The sequence below is a fragment of the Actinia tenebrosa genome, unplaced genomic scaffold, assembly GCF_029948245.1.
Source record: "Actinia tenebrosa isolate PJP-AT-01 unplaced genomic scaffold, QUT_ActTen_1.0 PGA_scaffold2__45_contigs__length_23673736, whole genome shotgun sequence".
Lineage (NCBI taxonomy): Eukaryota > Metazoa > Cnidaria > Anthozoa > Actiniaria > Actiniidae > Actinia > Actinia tenebrosa.
Genome location: NW_028292579.1, coordinates 2562742 through 2584423, shown reverse-complemented (window position 1 = coordinate 2584423; position 21682 = coordinate 2562742). Strand labels below are relative to the sequence as shown.

Sequence of the window (21682 nt, the reverse complement as noted above, 5' to 3'; positions counted from 1 at the left end):
ATATCTTGCCTAGTTGTCAAACTTTGCTACGTGTTTTTGAATGTCCTCATAGACTAGCTTCTCAATCAAGTATTGCTAAAAACCTAAGTGCGTTTTTATTAGTTTATTAAAATTTCAATAGCGAGTGGTTTCTGTTAAACAGGAAGTTCCACTATAAAAAGGGGGGCTCCGCCCCCTTACGCGTCAGATCCGAGATTTAAATTTTTAAAATGGGTGAATTCAAAATGGTGGAAGTGGACGGGGAGAAGTTGAGAACTTGAAAAACCTTATCATTGTTGAAATATGACGATAAATGTTATAATTTTATAATAAAAACATTTAGAAATCAACGAGGAATTGACATCAGCTTAGTGTATTTAAGTTATAAACGAAAAAGTGGAAAAATACAAATACCGAAGAATGTAAACAAAAGCGTACGGTGTATGCGATATGAAACCCCCCAAAAGCAACCTATTGTTTCCGCTTTTGCTCAATGTTTTTGTACGTTTTTGCGCGGGAAAATACTAGCAGCTTTGACACTTTCCACATTTTCGTGTTTTCTTTGCTATTTTTGTTAAAAATGGCAGCAAAAGAATGCCGAAAGAGAAGTCGATTTACCCTTCAATTTGAAGATAGTGAGGAGAAACTCTCATTACTTCGCGAGAGAATAGCGGAGTCTAAAAAGCTATTGAAAGATTTCAATAATTATTCGTGGCTTTTGAAAGTAATAGACTTTTACGACTCTCATCATAAAAGTCAGTCTCAGAGTTCATATGCCGTTCCGGAAAAACTTGAAGCGAAAGCTAAACTTCACGTTTTAGCTCCGCCTTCTTCTTCCTCTGGTCAGCCGTCAAGGGCAGAAATCCACACAGCTCTGGAGGACGACGACGGAAAGTACTTTATCGCTTGTACAGCTACGATTCGTAGCCTGGTGAAGGGCTTGACGGAGTCCAAAGGATGCTGTTCTGTTTGCGGTGGGTTTTTGCTTCTTGGCAGCTTCCAGATGGAAAGAAGAGGGCACTGTGGACGTATAAGTTTCAGATGCGAAAACAACCATGAAACTGTCTGGTTTAGTTCGGCAGTACTGAAATCAAAATACGTCGCTAACCTCAGGTGAGCACTTCATTCTTGTCATTTTTTTTAGCTTATAAATCATTATCTTTCTTGCAATAGTCAGTAACAAGTTTCTTACAAATGTTTGTTTACTGTTCCCGGGACTGTCTTAGAGTAATCCATGGATTCATGAGCTCTGGGTTGACAGAAACCCAATACAGAAGCTTCACCGAAGCAGCATTTCTTGGTTCAGTTGAGCACACATATCTCGATACAGGTAGGTTTAGATATTGCCATCGGATATTGCGATATTAGATGATTTCATGTGCAATTTCATTTTATTACTAGTGTTTTGATTTGTGCATGTGTAATAGTGATAGCATATACTTCTATTGCACTGTAATTGATATCATATTTATAACCTTTATGTACTTTATCTTGCAGCCTACTTATTTTGACCCCTATGAAGATTTCACTGACACTACACTTTAGCTACAACAAGATAATTCAATTTCATTTCTGTTTGATTTTGTTTTGTATTGTTTTTTTCTTTTTTTTTTGTTTGATTGTTTTGATTATTTGATTATACACATTCTGAATCAACATGCATGCAGTTCACAAGAGAATTTGATTCATTTCCCAACCCTGTTTATGAACTTATAATTCATCCGTAATGTTTTTAGTTTTCAATAAAATGGGCTACGTTGCTGCAATCCAATCAGTGTATGAGGACAGCACTCGATCAGTTATGGAAGAGACCCAGAAGGAGCAAGACTATATAGATAATGATGGTGATGTAAGTGCTTATATCTGCCAATAGTTCATTTTACAGTTCATCAACTAGTTTTTCAACTAGGATGCTTTTAGGTAGAATTTTGCTAATTTATTCATTCATCTACTCTAACTCAATTGTATTTCAGTAAGATATAGAAAAAAAAAGAAATTTATATGATATGTTGTTTTGAATACAGATTGTTATAACTGATGCCAGACATGATTCTTCTCGTAATGCCCAACATACAACAGTAACAGCTATGTCATACTAGTAAGTACTAGTAACTAGTCCTGACTAATTATTGTGTATAAAAAGAAACTCTATTTTTACTATTATGTTCTGGGGTGAATTGATTGATCTAGCTCTAAGACAACAATTCATTCTTTTATTCAATTATTAGCAACAAGAAAATACTTATGACGGTGAACTGGTCAAAAGCTACCTTGGCCTCTGCAGCTTCGAGAGAAATACCCATGACAAAGGTGTTATTTGACAGATTTGAAGAAATTGGTATGAAAATTGAAAATTCCTATTCTGTCTCAATTTCAAAAGTACATTGTACATGATTTTGTACCTTTAGGGCTGGTTCACACTAGGTATATAAGCATAAGAACCTCAAAGAGTAGGAATAACAAAAACTTTCAGTCACTTGGAAAACACTCTGAGTTTCATTTGCATATGCTCTTATGTGCTTGTGTAGCTGGTGTGAACTTGCCCCTATTAGCTAGTGTTCTTTTACCACAGGACATGAGATTGCTGAAATTTGCCATGACAATGTTGCAGCCATACAAAACTGGGCAGTAAAAGAAAAACGAATATTAAATTCGTATGACACATGGCATGGTAATGTAATAAAATATAAAAAAATGTGTAATTGCAGAAATAAATTGTCCTTATAACCCCACAGAGGATTTTTTAAAGACCCCCACCCTTCAAATTCCAACTTTTTTACAAACAAACTCTGTAATTTTATCCTGTCTCTGCCCTCACCCCTCAGCCAATCATAAATGAGGATAAATTTGGAACAAAAATAAAAATTATATATTTATTCAAATCAATAGTTTTTAAGGAAATATTCAAATGATTCAATTTTTGATCTGTAGGTGGAAAAAACATGAAAAAGCTGATGAAAAATATTACCACAGGAACAAAAAAGAGCAAAGGAACCACTTGGTTTTCTGAGCTATCTGATAAAGGTAGGATCTGCATTTAAATGTGTACATTTATTTATCAAATTACAGTAATTCTAGATGCTTTACCTTATCAAAGCAGTTTAAGATATTAGATTTTTCATTTTCAATGTTAGCTAAAGCAACAAAAACACATTGCTATTACACAATGAAAGACTTTTCTACTATAAACAAGACAGCTGAAGAGTTCAGAGCAGCACTATTGAATGTAACTGAACATTATCAGGTGTGTAAACTCCTCAACAAACAATGACAGTGTAACTTTCAACATAATTATATTTATGACCCATATATTATTGTTGTGATTTATTTTGTTTCCAGGGTAAACATTCCAAATGCCCAAAGGAGAGCAGGTGTTGGATGGCTGACTATGTATTCAGCAAAAAGTCTTTGGAAAATCCAAAGGCAATTGAGGCATACAGAAAGGCCATCACTGACAGCCTGATCTACAGAAATCCTGAAGACTATATGAGAGTAAGTTTATTAATAATTTTGAAGTATTCACGTCCTCTGGTTTTGTGAGCTAAAAGTTTAGAAACATAAATGTACTTTGAATATTTTTTTTCTACAGGCTGCAGCTATTTTGATTAAGCTGATTATTTCTAACTAATTACTGTTTCAATTATTTCTTGCAGTGCCGTGATACTTATTGGATAGAGTCCTTCCATTCCACTCTTTTGATTTATGCTCCCAAACGAATCAACTTCGGGGATGATAGCTACACAACAAGAATCCAACTTGCAGTTCTCGACTGGGTATGTTTTATATAGAACTATACTAAACTTTTTGATATAAAAATACATTTTTCATGTAATTAACATTTTTTTATAACTTTCTCAGAATGAAAATGTCAACAGAGATGTTTTCTCAGTCCAGAACTACCAGTATGCCAGAAACCCAGATAGAAAGGCCCCTACAAGAGTGAGAAAACCCAAAACTTTTAATTTTAGAAACTCTATTTGGCACACATTCTTTTCTGCTTGTTTGTAGTGTATTTGCACTTGTCTGTGTTTTGTTGGTGTTGTTCGCATGTTTGTTTGTGTTGTCACCACATACATGTTTTCTTTGGTGTGATCTATGCATATAAAATGGCTCTTTTCAGAGCCGCCCAATTTAAAAAAAGTGAATGGTACAATGCACTAAATAGACATTCAAATAGTTTTTTTTTATAAACTATAGGGTACAGGTAAGTACTAATGCATATGAAATGTTGCTCATATGGGTGTTTGATTCTTGTGTATTTCTTTTACAGATTTTTACAATTCAGAGTGTTTCTTGTTTGCATATTTTGTACATTTTCTCCTTTTACAAATAAAAAATGTCAATAAACTTTGTGTTTTTGCTATTGTTCAATAACTGTATTTGTAATTTTCAAAACAATCAGCATCTTATGAAGTTCTATGAAAGCTATATAAAATAAAGGCTATGAACATTCACAACCAATACACACTATGCAGGAGCTGTGGAGTCACAAGATGGTGATGAAAAGAAGTAAGCCCCTACAAACACTTCAAAGAAGTAATAATCCAAATTCTGAAGCTGAGTTAACAAATTGACATCAGATCTTTTACTTCTCTGTCCTATTATTGATGATGAAAATAGCCAATCAGCAAGCAAGAAAGACAAGACAAGACGTCCAATATATGGGTTTACAACAGTATACAGTAATTGAATATAAAAGAAAAAATACTAATTTATTATCATTTAACAAGTGAAAGGATTCCTGATATCATTTTCTAGCATTTTACCCATATTATTATTTCCAATTATAATAGATAGTGCATGTTGGGTATTGTGAACAATCCGCATCATATGGTAAAGTGGTCAATAAGTGGTTGGTAAATGGTCGGTAAGTAGTCGGTAAATGGTTTATAAGTGGTTGGTAAGTGGTCGGTAAGTGGTCAGCCAGCACCTTACCAACACTTTATTGTACGGTGCAGATTGTTCACGATAGCCGTGATTGTTATGAAAAATTATGCACGTCTATGACCCATATATGGAATATGAGGAGGATTTGGCCATCTTTTCCTCACATCTTCAACAACACATAGGGGCATTACTTCTCTTACATCACCAATGTGACACCCCAGTTCCTGTTTTCTCTCAAGGTATGTCTGGTTGGACCATAAGCCCTCCTTTTTCAATTTTCTATAAAAGAGTCTGTACTCTTTCAGACGCCTTGCATGGTTAGTTGACAAAGGTCGTCCTCTAGGCCTTGCTTGTCCTAAAACCACACAAGGCATCTGAAGGCAGTAGGGGCATTTTCCAGTATCTCTAGAGAGAAGGAAGAACAAAACAAAACATCAGTTGGAAAACAAATGATAAGATGATACTTATTTTGTTGGTGCTATGAAAGCAGGGCCGTAACCGGGGGGAGCACTGGGTGCACGTTCACCCCCTTCCCCCCCCCCCCATCTATCACCTTTTTTTGGTTCTGCTTTCTTTTAGTTACCTTTCCCCTTTTTTTTTGGTTCTGCTTTCTTTTGGTTACCTTTTTTTTTCTCGATTATGTTTATTCGATGTGCACCCTCCTTGTAAAAATTCTGGTTACGGCCCTGAAAAGCAATGTCATAATATTTTTCCACTTTGTATAAATTACAGACTGAGGTGAATATAAATATATATACGCTAATTGTTGACCCTATTTTTGCTAAATAATATATATAAATATATATTTCAAATGTCTATTTTCGCAATAATTGTACCTTGTCAACGAGGTATGTATTCTTTTGTCACCTGAAACAACAAAATGATATTAGGTTTTCTCACCATTTTTTAATGTGGTTTTGCTATTGATAACTTTGATAAGAAAAAAATGGTTTTTGACAAAACTGCATAGTCACAGTTAGAAGCCTTGTATCATCGTATACGCGTAATTTGTGTACTACTTTATGGCTAAAAAACCTCAGTACGATCAGTAGAAAATGTGAGATCAGTAGCTTCGTTTGGTATTTTTCTGATAATTGCCGGTCATTCATATCTTTTCTTGCAAAACAAATTATAACAATGTAATTATTTATAAAAGCCTGCTTGAGTATCATTCCCTGTGTAAACAAACAGCGATAACCTTGACAGAACCGCCATCTTGATTCAAGGACAACAAGAACAACAACGAACAAGACGATTTGACTTACCCATTATTTTTATTTTGGAGCTTCTCTGAATTCCCTTATTGACCTAAAACGATAAAGAAAATAAAGAAAAACTTTGAAATATGTATTTTGCTTGGAATGACGGCAGAATAACTTTGCAAATCCAGAAATATACTGTGCCTTCACCAAACGAGAGTTGTCAGTTTCGCGGGCTTGCTTTGTTTCTTTTGCGCCGGCGCATCGCATTATTACTGACTAAATTTAGCGGCTTTACCTGTTACAATTTACAGCTCACCTCTTTCTGTTGTTTGTTTATTTATTTCATCTTCATTTTCTTTGTTTTCTTTATTTGATTTGGTTTTTCTTCTAAGAAACAAAAAAAAAATTTCAGATAACACACAAAATATTTTCATTTTGACGGATATACAGTAAAAACTAAATGCTGAAAACTTTTTTATCGACGTCACACTTACCGTTCTGTGCATGTGGAGTCCTAATAAAGGCTTTCTTTTCTGTGAAATGCGGTTTGGTTGCTTGCTTTTGTTTGTTTTTTTATTTTGTTTTTTTGCCGACCTAGCCGTCTCACGTTTCTAAGCAAAATTATAAGCGGAGATCTGCACTCCACGGTGATTGACAGATAACTGACTCGAGTTTGGCCTGGCCACGCGCCTTTTATACCGGAACTTCCTGTTTAATCTCTAAGCATCTCTGTGGTATGAACCGAACAAAGACCGTCTTTTGTCTTTTATCTTAAATAATGAAGTAATGACAAACAATTCCGATATAACAATAGCCAAGTCGCCCTAACAAGTGTGGAATTCTAATCATAACTTTATAATCTAAAGTTTATAGGATTCGCTAATATCAAAGGGATTAGGAATTTTGAGAACATATCTTAAGTCCTTCGGAACAATCATCATTCAAAAATGATTGGCAATTAAAAAAAGGATGATCTCATCAGCATTATAATAATTTCATAAACCACTCGTACGTATAAAGCTATTTCCTTTCCTTTCGTTTCGCTTCCTTTCCTTTCGTTTCCTTTCGTTTCCTTTCGTTTCCTTTCGTTTCGTTTCCTTTCCTTTCGTTTCCTTTCGTTTCCTTTCCTTTCCTTTTCCTTTCCTTTTCTTTCCTTTCCATTTTTTTACGTTTTTTCCCCTCGTCTCTTCTTTTTCCTTTTCTTCTTTTCTGTTTTCTTTCTCTCGGTTTATCTTCTCTTTCATTCGTTCTTATGTTGCTGCATGCCAGCTTTCATAAAGTCTTCTTTTTTCTTTCTTATTATTATTTGTATTATTTTCATATTTATTTATATTAATTTTTTAAGAAGGCTTCTCCACCTTAGTGGATTTCAAGAAAAATTTTAGAGAGAAGAGAAGAGAAGAGAAGAAGATAGAGAAAGAAGAACGAAAAGGAAGACAAGAAAAGGTACATTAAAGAAAAGAAAGGAAAAAAAGAAGAAAAGAAAAGAAAGAATGAAGCAAGGAAGAAAGGAAGGAAGGAAAGGCAAAGGAAAGACAGGAAGGAAGGAAAGGAAGGTAAACAAGACCAAGCCCCACCAGCAAACACCCGTAAACAGTAAACACAAAAGAAAGAAAAGAAAAGAAAAAAAAAGGAAAGGAAAGAAAAGAAAAGAAAAAGGTAAAAAAGAAAAGAAAAGAAGAGAAAAGAAAAGAAAAGAAAAGGAAAGGACAGGAAAGGAAAGAAAAGAAAAGAAAAAAAGACAAAAAACACGTGAAAACATCCCTAAACACAGTCGTGCGTGGCTCTATGACGTCATGTTTGACGTATACTAGTACCCAGTAAACACGGTCTATCGATGACGTCGAAGGCTAAGTTGAGCCAGCTATGGCGGAATCTAAACATCATTGTTTTAAAACAACAGGCAAACAACACTTATTTTCGTCATCAAAATCCCAAATATTTCCAAAACAAAAACCGCTCATACCATGACTTATATATAAGTTATAGATGAAGCTAAAATATCTAGGATTTAGTTTGAATTTCGGTCTCAAATTTGTGTTCAAAAATTGTCTATTTTGAACCGAGTTGTGAATATTTCTACAAATGGCAAATTCAAATGGTATTTCTTCATTCCATTTTGGAAAGAATGTATACCTTTTGGGGCTGAATGTCAGTAGGAGAGGACAAAGAGCTTTCTACAGTGGAATTACAAGAGGAAAATCTAACTTGGAAGGTTGTTGCAAGACGCTACAAGACAGAAAAGTATCAAGTAGAAAGATTAACACTGAATTGAAGCCTAGAAATCGGAAAAATCATCCAAATGAGTCTTTAACTTCTAGGTCTGTCGTCCAAGGCAGCTTCTTAAAGGTTTTTAGGACTCACCAATGTTTCAATTCAAGAACATTTGTAACTAGTCAACGCCTACGACTTCAAGAACCATGGATGATTTCAGACTATGAGGTGAATTCCCTTGTTAATAGATGTGAGACAGCAGCTTCTGTTAATCGTGGTATTATAGATCGTTATGAGACCAATCAACTTGCTTCTAACCAGCCTGTTGAGGATCGCAAGTTTGTCGTTAGCCTACTTCATGAAGATGGGGAGCATTTATTTGGAGTTCTCGATGGTCATGGAGGTGATTCCTGTGCTCAAAGTGTCAGTCACAGACTTCCTGATTACATTGGATTAGCTCTTTTACCACCAGAGATTTTAATGGAGTTAGGTAACGATGTACCTGACGTGAGGGAATATCTAACAATGACAAGTGATTCCGAACATAATGGTTATAATTACATGGATGACCCAATATGCCGTCAAAGTTTATATAAGTATTTTAAGAAGCTTAAGAAGATGTATGTTTCGAAAGGTTATCATGTAGGAAGTAACTTAAAGCAGAGGTCATCCAGAGGGCTATTTACTTCTTTCGCAGAATTCCATGACGTACGGACATCCTTCAAAATGAATGCATTGAGTCATGCATTTTTGAGCCTTGACGAAGATATCTCAGCAGAAGCTTTAAGGTTTGATGAAGCCGGTAAAGTTAACGAACATGCTTTTGCAGCAGCTAATGCTGGAGCTTGTGCTTTAGTAGCACATATTAATGGAACAGAGCTGTGTATTGCCAATACTGGGGACTGTAGAGCAGTGCTTGGTGTGGAGAATGAAAACAAGAGCTGGTCGGCAATTCAGCTTTCTTCTGATCACACGACAGGTAGGAAATAAATGCTTATAAAGTATACAACTTTGAATAAAATTGTTTTACTTAACCCTTGAAACAAAAAACTTAATTGCTTATGTGTAATCAGTGGTCAAATAGACACATACCCACAATACACTTTGGCCTTGGAATGCACTATTCAGTATGCAGTATTCAGTATTCAACCTTTTTTGAAATAGCTGTATAGGAACTTTACGGTATATCATAATTTAAAATTAAGTGTCAAATAAATAGTTTTGATATTAGTATAGTATTATAGGAATTTTATAAATATCTAACATAATGTTATAAAATAGTTTTAATCTTATTCAAGTTTTCTACAGTAGTACGTTTCTATTTAAATTAATTATGTTTGATTGGATTTATAAAGTGCTACTAGACTTTTATGGAAGAGGCACTGTAAAGGAAATAAATATGATTATGATTATTATATATTTCTATTTCTCTATGTGTAAACCTACTAATGGTTTATCACAAATCTTGAAAAGCCCTTGAAAATAGGGAAAAACACCAAAACTCCTGGAATACTCCTTGACTTTAATGCAAACTTAATGCTATTTCTAACTAAATAACGATTAAAATTGATAGAAAAGTTTCTGGTTGCTTGTTTACTGGTTGGTTGCATGTCATGATCGTTTTTTATTGGTGGACATGGCCCCGGCTGAATTAGCTGCACTTTAACTTTGTCTTTGAAAATCGAATTTTTGTGCTTGAAAATTGCTTAAAAAGTCCTTGAATTTTGTAAGGAAAATGTAGCACGAACCCTGTATATAGTTTAGAGGGATTTTGAGCATTTCTTTGCAGAATTAAATAATAACAGATTTATTAGTCGGCTAAGCATCTGATATGGCTGTACATTTTTACATTTTTACTAAAGTCTTGTCAAAACACATGACTCATAAAAATACAAAGCAGTATCAGATGCTTAGCTAACTGATAACCTCTATATAATCAAATAGAGTGAAGTCATTAAACCCATGAAATAGAACAAGACACTTTAGTAAACCCCTAATTCTATTGTTTTCTTTTGTGTCTATTTGACTATTGTGATCTACATATTTCTCTAAATAGCAGTAAGAAAAGCTTCAATCAAGCTAGAAAAATGATATTTTTTTGTATTTCTTTGTATTTATTAGCTAAATAAACAAATCAAGTAAAAAATTTGTTAAACATCAGTACATTCATACTGAAATCTAAGCCCAAATGTCTAAAGTTTTTGGTGACCATAAAACAATCTCACACGATTTATACAATGTGATGGCTTAGTGCTGGAAAGGGGAATTTGTTTCATTCTATTATGTAGCAAACACTGATAGTTTAGTAATCAATACCCATTCTGATGCCTAATTTTGTAATATTTGTAATTCTAGGTAACCCAGGAGAGGTTGAGCGTATAGTCAGCCAACATCCTCCAGAAGAAGCCACCACCTGCATTGAATATGAACGATTACTCAGTAGACTTGCACCGCTGAGAGCATTTGGTGATGTGCGCTTCAAATGGGACTCTAAAACACAGAAGGAAGTGTACAGTAAGAGTAATTCATCTGTAAGATATTTCACTGAAAAAGAACATTTATACACTCCTCCATACCTTACTGCAGAGCCTGAACTGACGTCATACCAGCTTCAGCGCTCCGACAAATTCTTGGTCCTGGCCACAGATGGATTGTGGGATATGTTGAGTAACGAAGAGGTTGTTCATTATGTAAAAGCACATGTAAACAAGAAAAATGGCGCAGAACGTGAGAAAACTTCAATGGAGATTACATACAACAAGCAAGAATTACCCTGCGAAATGTTGAACTCTGCTTCGTGTCTGATCCGCGAGGCTTTGGGTGGTGACGATCATGTGTCTGTGAGTACGTCGTTGAGTATTCCGTTTCCAGATGTGAGAAGGTACCGTGACGACATGACTATTATTGTTGTTTTCTTTGACTGGGATCAGCTGGAAATACCAAGTGAGAGTGAACAGGATTTTCCACTTATAATATAATAATTGACAGAGGAATTGGCGTGGGCATCCACCTTGTACAGGTACTAGAGCTTTGCATTTTATTTCAAATGTACATTTCTAGAAAATATTTATACTTATCTACAGGAGGAATTGGAAATTTTGGAGTAGAGGGGGTTAGAGAAGAAAAAAAACCAGAGTTTGTACAGTGTACAGAAGAAAATTGTAAGTTCCTGGGGGTGGGGGGGTGTCTTGAAAAAATTCCCTCTGTACATGTAGGAGTATAAATATTTTCTGGAACTTAACAATGTTTTTGTGACCATCTTTGGTTTTTGGTCCAGGTTACTAACTCCTCTACTCCTCTACCCCTCTCCCCTCAAGATTCTTCAGGCTACACTCCTCCCCCCCACCCCACCCCCCAAACCCTGCACCAACACACACGTGCTCCCCTTTAAGTTATCATTGTTGAAAGAACCCCAGGACCCAGTTGTATGAAGGATGGATAGTGCTATCCGATGGATAGATTCTTATACAGTTGACAAATTTATTAGATAACAACATCACTTATCCACTGGTACAACTGGGCCCATACTAATAACTTGATGCTGTTATCCAATGAATTTATCCACTGGATAAGATTTGTCCATCGGATTATAGCACTATCCACTCTTCATACAACCAGGCCCAGGAGTTTTTTGTTTTCCATTTTGGATTAATTGTTTTACATTGATACTGTAGCCATACACGTAATTACAAGAGCATTGTCATATCAAAAGAAAAAGAAAAAAAATAGGAATTAATTATTTAAAAAAAAAAAAAGTAAAATAAATCACTTTTATTTAAGTGTCTAATTGTTTTAGTGCTTTTGCACTAATTGAGGACACTTTTCACTCACACACACTGCCACTACATTCAATATTCTATGCAAATAATGCTCCACTCACATGTTGATTTTTATGGAGGGAGGAAACCAGAGAACTGTGAAGGCCACCCATGCTACCAATGCTAAGCAAAGTAGGTGTAATTATTTCACTGTTTTAAGAGGTATGGACGACATTTTTGATATTACCTTGTTGGTATATACTATAACAGTTATTTTCATCAATAATTGGCAGGAGGGGCTAAAGAATTAAAATTAAATTTAAAATATTCTGATTAATTCCTCTTCATCATTTTGTTATTTTTAATTTTTATATGACAATGTCCTTGCAATAATAATAATTATTAGGTGTACCTAATATTAGAATTTTTTGTTTTTAGTTTCGAAATCACTCCTATGCCTCAAGAGATTCAGAGATTCCAGAGATTCCCATGGGGGAGGTGGTGGGGACCAATAATTTGCAATGGTCCAATTCCTTCTAAATAATGAATAATATGAATTCCGCACAATGTGTAATTGTATGTAGATTCGCTAATGCTATGCAGAATAAGTCTAAAGATCGTTTTTATGCAAACTAATGAATCTAAAAAATCTAATGTGTTTACCACTCCTGGGTGGACGGCTTAATGCCTAACAGGCCTTGTGGCCCAATCGATAAGGCAGCTGGTAGATCAAATAAGAATTTAGAAGTTGATTTTTGTGGAGGGAGGAAAAACCGGAGAACCCGGAAGAAAAACCCTCGAAGCGGGGGAGAGATACAATGAGCTAACTCCACTCACATAAAACACCGAGCACGGAAGAGCTCGAACCCGGTGTAAATGATTTGCTGTTTATTCGATTACGTCACTTCGTCAATTACTATTAGCGTAGTATAATGTTTCAGCCTCGTGGCTTTAGATTGAATACTGTACGGGAGGAAAGAGGTATGTACTATGTTATCCTTCTTATTTTCCACCCCCTTTATATCATATATTTGGTGTTACATGATGATTTACAATCACCTATACCTGATTACGGAAGAAACCCATCAATATCTTTAGATCCATACTTCAACGTATACAAATCTGTTATGATTTAAAGAACCAAACTTATACAATGTTACCAAAGTTTACGCATGTGATGCTAGCTTAGTAACCCGATTATAGTCGCTTATAGTTAGTTATTTATGTCCTTTGTATTATGTTTTAGTTTTTACGTGATCCAACATTATTACAATAAAGAATCGAGTATGGATTACAGTGTTTAAGCCTTTCTCCCCAAGCGGCGTAACCGCGGGTCTAGTTGACAGCAAGGGTGACCCCAAGCCGCTACAGTAAAAACTCTTTCTATCAAAACGTTCAAGTTAAAACCATCGGATTGAAACAAGGCCTAGCGAACTGATCATGACAGAAAAACGAGTAAGAATACAGACCGAGAAAGGACGCGTATATCAATTACAGCTAATCGAGATCGAGTTTCGTAATGCTCAGAGAGAATGGTCAAAACAACACAATAAACTAAGGGATATGATATCTGACAGCGACGATCCCGAGAAATTAAGACCCGAAAGGATATATCTAGAAACGCGATGGGAAATCGTCTCGTCCGTGTACGATAGAATATCAGAATTAAGAAACGAAGAAGATATAGGCACAGAAGTAAACTCACACGCAGAGAAATTTGAGAACTTACTTAAGGAACACAACGAAGTATTAAAGTTGGCAAATAACCGAATTTTGGAACTAAAACGAACCGAGGAGAGAGAGAATTCCGCGCCGCCGTCAATATTAGGAAGTTCCAGTAGCAAATCGCAAAGATCGCAAAAATCGAGTGGCTCAAAGTCATCGACAGCTTCGTTTTTAGAACGAAAGGTAAAAATGGCAACAAAATTAGCGAGGCTGACAGCTGAGTTACATTTAGCAGATGTAGAACGTCGACAAAGAGCAGCGCTTAACAAAACAAGGGAAGATCTCAAAAAGTTCGAGCTGGAAAAAGGATATGAAATAGCACGGGCCGAAATGAACGCTCTCCTCGATATCGAAGGCATAGGATTTGCGGATTTGCCTAGTGAAAACTGTTCACAGGAACGCTTAGAAGAATATTTAGAAGGTCAAGTCAATTCAGTCACGCATTCTCAATTAGACAAATATAATCCTCCTCCGTTGCATTCAAACCCTGTCTCTAACTACAATTCGACCCCGATCACCGTACAAGACCAAATACACCATCAGCTTCTCATAGATTCTCCCATAAAATCTGCATTCCACATGCCACCTCCGCTATTGCCTAATATAAACACTAGTAAAGTCGATAAATCAACAGCGGTAACGCAAACCGCTGGCGAAAATGATAAATACTATACATATATCACCGAGTCACCGACAAAATCGCTCCAGCTTAAGCCTCAATTCGTGACCAATCCATTCGCCACAACAGCTGAACAGTCACGTGATACCGTTCCGCCAGTCACACAAGTCTCCTTCTTGCCCAGCGGAATAGATAGCGCGATAGTCCGCGAGTTTCCATCCGCCTCCCCATCGGCCTCTAGATACACGAACGCTCACACCATGGAAGGATTTGAGCATGCTTCGCAAGGAACAGACGTTTTCGCTGCACCGATCCCTACCGCTTCTGCTGCACAACCGTGGTCGGCAAACGAGGAAATCTACCCCCCATGCGAACTGCGTAGCAAGGCGATCCCGGAGCCGACAATTCCTCCTGATAGGAATGCAGCCACGACTGGTACAGTACGACCTCCAAAGGAATCACCGAAACCCTCACAGTTAGAAAATCCTCTAATGCAACTGGCTGATCTGTTGAGTGAAAGGCGAACAAGAGATTCACTGCCACTCCCAGAACCTGAAATATTCCGTGGAGATTTGCTTCATTACCCCAAGTGGCTAAAGTCCTTTCAGACCATCGTGGAAGAACAAACTACCAAGCCGGCGAAGCGCCTGTACTATCTTGGGAGGTACACAGCAGGTGAAGCAAAGGAGGCGATAAGTGGGTATGTCACCTTAGACACGGAGGAAGCATATCAGGAGGCCAAGGCTGTACTGAAGAACAGGTACGGAAATTCTTTCCTTATCGCGAATGCCTACCGAAAGAAAATAAACGAATGGCCCAAGGTCCAACCCAACGATGGTGTCAGCTTACGAAAGTTTTCAGACTTTCTGAACCAGTCGCTAAAAGCAATGCGCACCACTTCATTCCTGGACGCTTTAAACGATCCTGACGAAAACCAGAAAATGGTAAAGAAATTGCCACCTTACCTCGTCAACCGATGGGCTAGAGAAGTGGATCATTGGATGAACCAGGACACTCCAACTGCCGGTTATCCACCGTTCTCACAGTTCTGCAGCTTCATCCAAAATGAAGCGAGAATCGCCTGCAACCCCATAATCTCCATGCGCGCTTTCAAGGCTGAAAGTGAATCTAAACACAAGAACAGTGCGCACGACGGCCGTACCAGACCCTACGGCAGTGTATCTCACGCAACGAAAACAGCCTCTAGAAGCGATGAGAAAAGGCAAGATCCCAGAAGTCCCACCTGTCCAATGTGCAAGGATTCACACTACATAGAAACATGTCCCCAGTATCTCAAACTAACACAAAAGAAACGCAAGGAATTCATAATAAAGGCTGGGCGGTGCCTTGGCTGTTTGAGATGGGGTCACAAGAACAACGTGTGCCGTAAGAAGGTTTCCTGCGACGAGTGCAAGGGACCTCACCCAACATCATTACATGAGGAAACTTATGTACCACGTGAACAGCGACATGCAGAAAAGGAACCTCCCAGCCCCAAAACATCGAATCGCATTCAGAGCTCGCCAAGAGATGAAGTATACTCTGTCAGCTCACTGATAGTCCCAGTATGGTTGCACCATGCATCTGATCCAGAGCGGAAACTGCTAGTTTATGCTCTTCTAGACGACCAATCAGATGCTTGCTTCATAAAGGACTCTGTGGTGAAGAAACTATCCCTAACCGGCCCACTCGTCGATCTGAGCGTGGGCACGGTGATGGGTGAAGGCGTGGAAAGGTGTATGAAGATAAGGGGCTTAACTGTATGTGGCTTAAGTGAAAATGCCGACATACCTCTACCAGGTGCGTACTCACTTGACAACATTCCCGCAAGACGCAATCAAATCCCAAGACCAGAAGTGGCACGTGACTGGCCTCATTTAGAGCAAATAGCCGAACGGTTGATGCCTTACAGGGAAGACGTCGAAGTTGGAATCCTCATAGGTTCCAATTGCCCACGTGCCATAAAACCGCGTGACGTCATACCAGGCAGAGAGGACGACCCATACGGCCAGAAGACAGCGCTAGGATGGGGAATCATAGGCTCAGTGGATCCCAGCCGACTAGAAAATGAAGATCATCTATACACGACCAATCGTGCAGTCACGCAGTCAGACATCCGTGACAACAGATGTCATATCACATTTCAAACAGAATCCAAAGAGATTATCTCTCCTGCACTGATAAACCAGATGTTCATGACGGACTTTATCGAGAAGAGCAGTACGAATCAATCAGAAGAAAAATCCCTGTCCCGCGATGAAATGAACTTTATCAAAATCCTCGAGAGCGGTGTCAAGCATTTAGATAACGGTCATTACGAATTACCTCTACCTTTGAAGACTGACCAGGTATCGTTACCCAACAACCGACAGATGGCCCTGAGCCGTCTGAACAACCTCAAAAGGCGTTTCGATGCGGATTCAACTTATAGCGAACATTACCGGAATTTCATGCAAGAGGTAATAAGTAAGGGCTTCGCCGAGGAAGTCCCCGAAGCAGAGCTCTCAATCAACGATGGAACAGTATGGTATATCCCGCATCATGGCGTTTATCACCCCAAAAAACCTGGGAAGATTAGAGTGGTATTCGACGCTAGCGCAAAATTTCGAGGAAGTTCTTTGAACGGCAGTCTCTTACAGGGTCCAGACATGACAAACAACTTGACCGGCGTGCTTTGCCGCTTTAGAAAGGAAGCCGTGGCCTTTATGTGCGACATTGAAGGAATGTTTCATCAAGTCAACGTCAGGCCTGACCACAGAAACTTCTTGCGGTTCCTTTGGTGGAGAGAAGGTGATCCAGAGAAGGCAGTCAAGGAATATCGAATGGCCGTGCACCTGTTCGGAGCAACATCCTCCCCAGCATGTTCAAACTTCGCACTGAAGAGAACTGCCGATGATCATGAAGAGGAGTTCGGAAACGAAGTTGCCGACTTCGTGCGCAACGACTTCTACGTCGATGATGGTCTAAAGTCCGTGGAAACAGTTAAGGAAGCAAATGAGCTCATAACGAAAACAAAGGCAATGTGCCAGATGGGAGGCTTTAACCTCCACAAGTTCACCTGCAACAGCAAGGAAGTCCTCGAAGGCCTACCAACAGAACAACGCGCTAAGAACATCCAAGAAATTGACCTCAAGTGCGAGGCCTTGCCGATAGAAAGAGCCTTAGGCGTGCAGTGGTGCGTGGAATCCGACCAGTTCCAGTTCCGTATAGAGCTTAAGGACAAGCCACTCACAAGACGATCGATACTATCCACGGTGAGTTCCGTATTTGATCCCCTGGGATTAGTCTCACCATTCGTTCTCAAAGGCAAGAAAATTCTGCAGCAGATGTGCAAGGAAAATCTGGGATGGGATGAAAGGCTATCGGACGAGCTACAAGCCGAATGGGAGAAATGGAGGGATGACCTGCACCACCTGAAGGATCTCAAGATCCCGCGATGTTATAAACCGACCAACTTTGGAACGATCGAGTCTGCTGAGCTCCACAATTTCTCCGATGCCAGCCTTGGTGGATATGGTCAATGCTCCTATTTGAAGTTAAGGAATCACAAGGGCGAGATACACTGTAGTCTAGCCATGGCGAAATCTCGCGTGACGCCTCTAAAGCCAGTGACGGTCCCAAGATTAGAGCTCGCAGCAGCCTTAGTGTCCGTGAACATCAGCGCATTCCTAAAGAAAGAACCTGCCTACAGCACCATCCCAGAAACGTTTTACTCTGACAGCAAGGTGGTGCTCGGGTACATCGGCAACGATGCCCGCAGGTTCCATACATACGTCGCCAATCGAGTACAACAGATAAGAGATCGCACCACACCAGCTCAATGGAAGTACGTCCAGACAGCGGAGAATCCAGCTGACGAAGCGTCACGTGGTATGGGAGCGCAACAGTTGATCAACAACTCAAGATGGTGGAACGGACCAGATTTCCTCTGGAATGACATAGAAAACCCAGCAAATGGTCCAGTGGTCCTGGATATCCCTGCCGATGATCCTGAAGTTAAAAGAGCGTCCGTATTCCGCGTCAAAGTAAAAGAACAGTTTAGCCTACTGGACCGCGTCAAACGCTTCTCAGACTGGCATCAAGTCAGGAACGGTATTGCTGCCATCACTAAATTCCAACAGAGAATCAAGCTCAGATCAAGGAACGAAGCCAACGATAAGCCAAACGTGGATGTCAAGGCCATTAAGCTTGCAGAATCGGAGATAATTCGCGCAGAACAGTTGAGCAACTTTCAAGAAGAAATTGAGACCCTACGCAATCAAGGCAAGGAACCAGCCACAGTGAAGAAGAGCAGCCCAATATATCGACTCGATCCCTTCATCGACACGGAAGGCGTTCTAAGAGTCGGCGGAAGATTAAGCAACAAAGATGTAGCGTTTAATATCAAGCATCCGGCTATCCTACCAAAGAAGGGTCATGTCACGGAATTGGTCGTCAGACATTTCCATACCAGGATAAGCCATCAAGGTCGTACAACAACGCACGCTGAAATTCGAGCGTCAGGATATTGGATAATTGGCGGTGCTTCCGTTGTTGGACATCAGCTATCCAAATGCGTCATATGCCGACGGTCAAGAGGTGCTCTGGAACAACAAAAAATGGCGGACTTGCCAGACGATAGAGTAAAGGAGGCACCCCCCTTTACATACAGTGCCGTTGACTACTTCGGACCTTGGCTCATAAAGGAAGGCAGAAAGGAGCTGAAACGCTATGGCGTCCTCTTTACTTGCATGAACTCTCGGGCGATCCATTTAGAGACAGCGTCGTCGCTAACAACCGATTCGTTCATGAATGCCTACCGTCGCTTCGTGGGTAGAAGAGGTCCGGTGCGCCAACTCAGATCTGATCAAGGGACTAACCTCATGGGAGCAAGGAACGAACTACACGCTGCAATGGAAGAACTACAACACGACAGGATAAGGTCCAAACTACTGAAGGATGAGTGTGACTGGGTGCACTTCAAACCAAACGTGCCCCATGCCAGTCACATGGGCGGAGTATGGGAGCGACAGATTCGCACTGTCAGAAGCGTGCTGACGACGTTGCTCCGCAGCCACGGAACCCAACTAGACGACGAATCGCTGAGAACATTAATGGTGGAGGCAGAATCTATCGTAAACTGCCGTCCATTGACTACAACTGGAAGTTCACCTTCAGACTCCGTGGAAGTACTCACGCCAAACCAATTGCTAACACAGAAATCCAAAATAGTCCTCCCTCCTCCAGGTAACTTTCAACAGGCGGACCTGTACTCAAGGAAACGTTGGGTGCGGGTGCAGCATTTGGCCAATCAGTTTTGGACTAGATGGCGCAAGGACTTCCTCTATGCCTTGCAAGAGAGACAGAAATGGGAGCGTCCAAGGACGAACCTAGAAATTGGAGACGTCGTGATCCTGAAGAACGAAAACCAATCCAGATCGCAGTGGCGCCTAGCTCGAATAGCACAGACATTCCCCAGTGATGATGGTCTAGTCAGAAAGGTACGATTGAAGATGGCAGACAACTCCAAAGAAAACAAGATAAACGCACCTACCTATCTTGATCGTCCTATCCACAAGCTAGTGCTGCTTGTACGCCAAAATGAACAGTGATGAGTATCCCGCTGCCACAGTACGGGGAATTCCCCACCAGAGGAGCCTAGCAGCAAAACAAGCTAATTCATGAACAATTTTAGATTGAATATTATCTCATTTATTGCTCTTTATCACATTTTGTTTTGTTTTGTTTATCGGTTTAAAAGACACTATTAATCGCTGGAAGAGACATTACTATACGTTAATTTTTGAGATCATTGTCACTGATTATAAATTGAAGGATCAATTTAGGGGAGCCATGTAAATGATTTGCTGTTTATTCGATTACGTCACTTCGTCAATTACTATTAGCGTAGTATAATGTTTCAGCCTCGTGGCTTTAGATTGAATACTGTACGGGAGGAAAGAGGTATGTACTATGTTATCCTTCTTATTTTCCACCCCCTTTATATCATATATTTGGTGTTACATGATGATTTACAATCACCTATACCTGATTACGGAAGAAACCCATCAATATCTTTAGATCCATACTTCAACGTATACAAATCTGTTATGATTTAAAGAACCAAACTTATACAATGTTACCAAAGTTTACGCATGTGATGCTAGCTTAGTAACCCGATTATAGTCGCTTATAGTTAGTTATTTATGTCCTTTGTATTATGTTTTAGTTTTTACGTGATCCAACATTATTACAATAAAGAATCGAGTATGGATTACAGTGTTTAAGCCTTTCTCCCCAAGCGGCGTAACCGCGGGTCTAGTTGACAGCAAGGGTGACCCCAAGCCGCTACACCCGGGTCTCATTAGCAGCACACACCACCCATGCTTCCCATAGAATAATGAATAATAAATAAATAAGTAATAATAACTAATGAATAATGAATAATAGTTATCCTCATTTTTAACTATTTATATCATTCTAGAGACAGGCTCAGGGCTTGAACTAGCGGCCTGTGGCTATGGCCAAAATGCAGTCAAATTAGACTAATGTCATTTAGCTTGGTCGTATTGTTTTCCTATCTCAGGGCATGTGTCATTCCCTAGAGTATCATTTCTTTGTTTAGCTTGAGTGTAATGTTTTCCCATTTCAGACCACGTGTCATTCCCTAGAGTATCATTTCTTTGTTTAGCTAGGGTGTAATGTTTTCCTATTTCAGGGCATGTGTCATTCCCTAGAGCATCATTTCTTTGTTTAATGGTTTTGCATGAGGAGACACATGAATATGGATACAACTCAAACAAAGAATCTTATTCTCAAGAGAATGACACATGGTCTGAAATGGGAAAACATTACACCCTAGCTATTTTGAACAGACAATCGAAAACCAAAAGGCAGAGAAAAGTTTGCTCCACCAGAAGTATTTGTCCTGCTTAAATTCAAAGAAAGCTGGCTGGCCATTTCTATATTCAAGCCCTGAGGCTAACCTCTCTGATAAAAAGGAAATATGAATACTCATTAATTGTAAGAGTCAAGTTGGATTTACAGTGCATTTTGGGACTTTTGGGGTAGAAATAGATGCCTTTTCAAAATATGTCCCTCAAACAATCCCACAATGCACTGCAATGACAACTTGACCTAGTCTTTTACTTGGCATTGGAATGGCTCATTTGTCTTAGAGTGGATACCCTGTCTTATGTAGTACTGTAGTTATGTCCATATAATGGAAATCACTGGACTGTGGACTATATATAAATCATTTTTTATATATTGAAAATTTTTTTTGTGATAGTTGATGTGATACCTACAGGGTTTTTATC

General features: G+C 39.1%; 4 protein-coding genes across 7 annotated transcripts; 3 read left to right on the top strand and 1 right to left on the bottom strand.

Annotated features, from left to right (window-relative positions):
- Positions 1 to 151: 151 nt before the first annotated feature.
- LOC148908994 (uncharacterized) lies at positions 152 to 4331 on the top strand. Its single transcript, XM_089033537.1, has 11 exons — positions 152 to 1092; positions 1206 to 1309; positions 1716 to 1828; positions 2004 to 2077; positions 2208 to 2317; positions 2552 to 2650; positions 2911 to 3003; positions 3114 to 3223; positions 3319 to 3471; positions 3633 to 3752; positions 3838 to 4331. Exons 1-11 carry the CDS (start codon positions 473 to 475, stop codon positions 3985 to 3987), a joined length of 1746 nt encoding a protein of 581 aa, XP_088889663.1. The 5' UTR covers positions 152 to 472; the 3' UTR covers positions 3988 to 4331.
- On the bottom strand, positions 4142 to 6792 carry LOC148908993 (uncharacterized). Of its 4 annotated transcripts, XR_016120357.1 has the most exons (6): positions 6563 to 6792; positions 6385 to 6455; positions 6132 to 6174; positions 5703 to 5733; positions 5489 to 5552; positions 5138 to 5271 (listed from the first exon to the last, which is right to left on the bottom strand). XR_016120357.1 is itself a non-coding variant. In XM_089033541.1 (5 exons), the coding sequence occupies exons 3-5, from the start codon at positions 6133 to 6135 to the stop codon at positions 4971 to 4973; spliced, it is 336 nt and encodes a 111-aa protein (XP_088889667.1). In that variant the 5' UTR covers positions 6136 to 6174; positions 6385 to 6455; positions 6563 to 6768; the 3' UTR covers positions 4142 to 4970. The 4 variants fall into 4 exon arrangements, 2 of the variants coding, with proteins under 2 accessions (XP_088889667.1, XP_088889666.1); XM_089033541.1 differs by lacking the exon at positions 5489 to 5552 and having other exon boundaries at positions 4142 to 5271; positions 6563 to 6768; XM_089033540.1 differs by lacking the exons at positions 5489 to 5552; positions 6385 to 6455; positions 6563 to 6792 and adding an exon at positions 6270 to 6350 and having other exon boundaries at positions 4142 to 5271.
- A 1113-nt stretch (positions 6793 to 7905) lies between these two features.
- Positions 7906 to 13332, top strand: LOC116298628 (pyruvate dehydrogenase [acetyl-transferring]-phosphatase 2, mitochondrial). Its single transcript, XM_031707154.2, has 3 exons — positions 7906 to 9261; positions 10638 to 11301; positions 12479 to 13332. The coding sequence occupies exons 1-2, from the start codon at positions 8154 to 8156 to the stop codon at positions 11258 to 11260; spliced, it is 1731 nt and encodes a 576-aa protein (XP_031563014.2). The 5' UTR covers positions 7906 to 8153; the 3' UTR covers positions 11261 to 11301; positions 12479 to 13332.
- Positions 13333 to 13480: 148 nt separating this feature from the next.
- On the top strand, positions 13481 to 19975 carry LOC148908992 (uncharacterized). Its single transcript, XM_089033669.1, has one exon. It carries the CDS (start codon positions 13481 to 13483, stop codon positions 19973 to 19975), a length of 6495 nt encoding a protein of 2164 aa, XP_088889795.1.
- The last annotated feature ends 1707 nt before the right edge of the window (positions 19976 to 21682 follow it).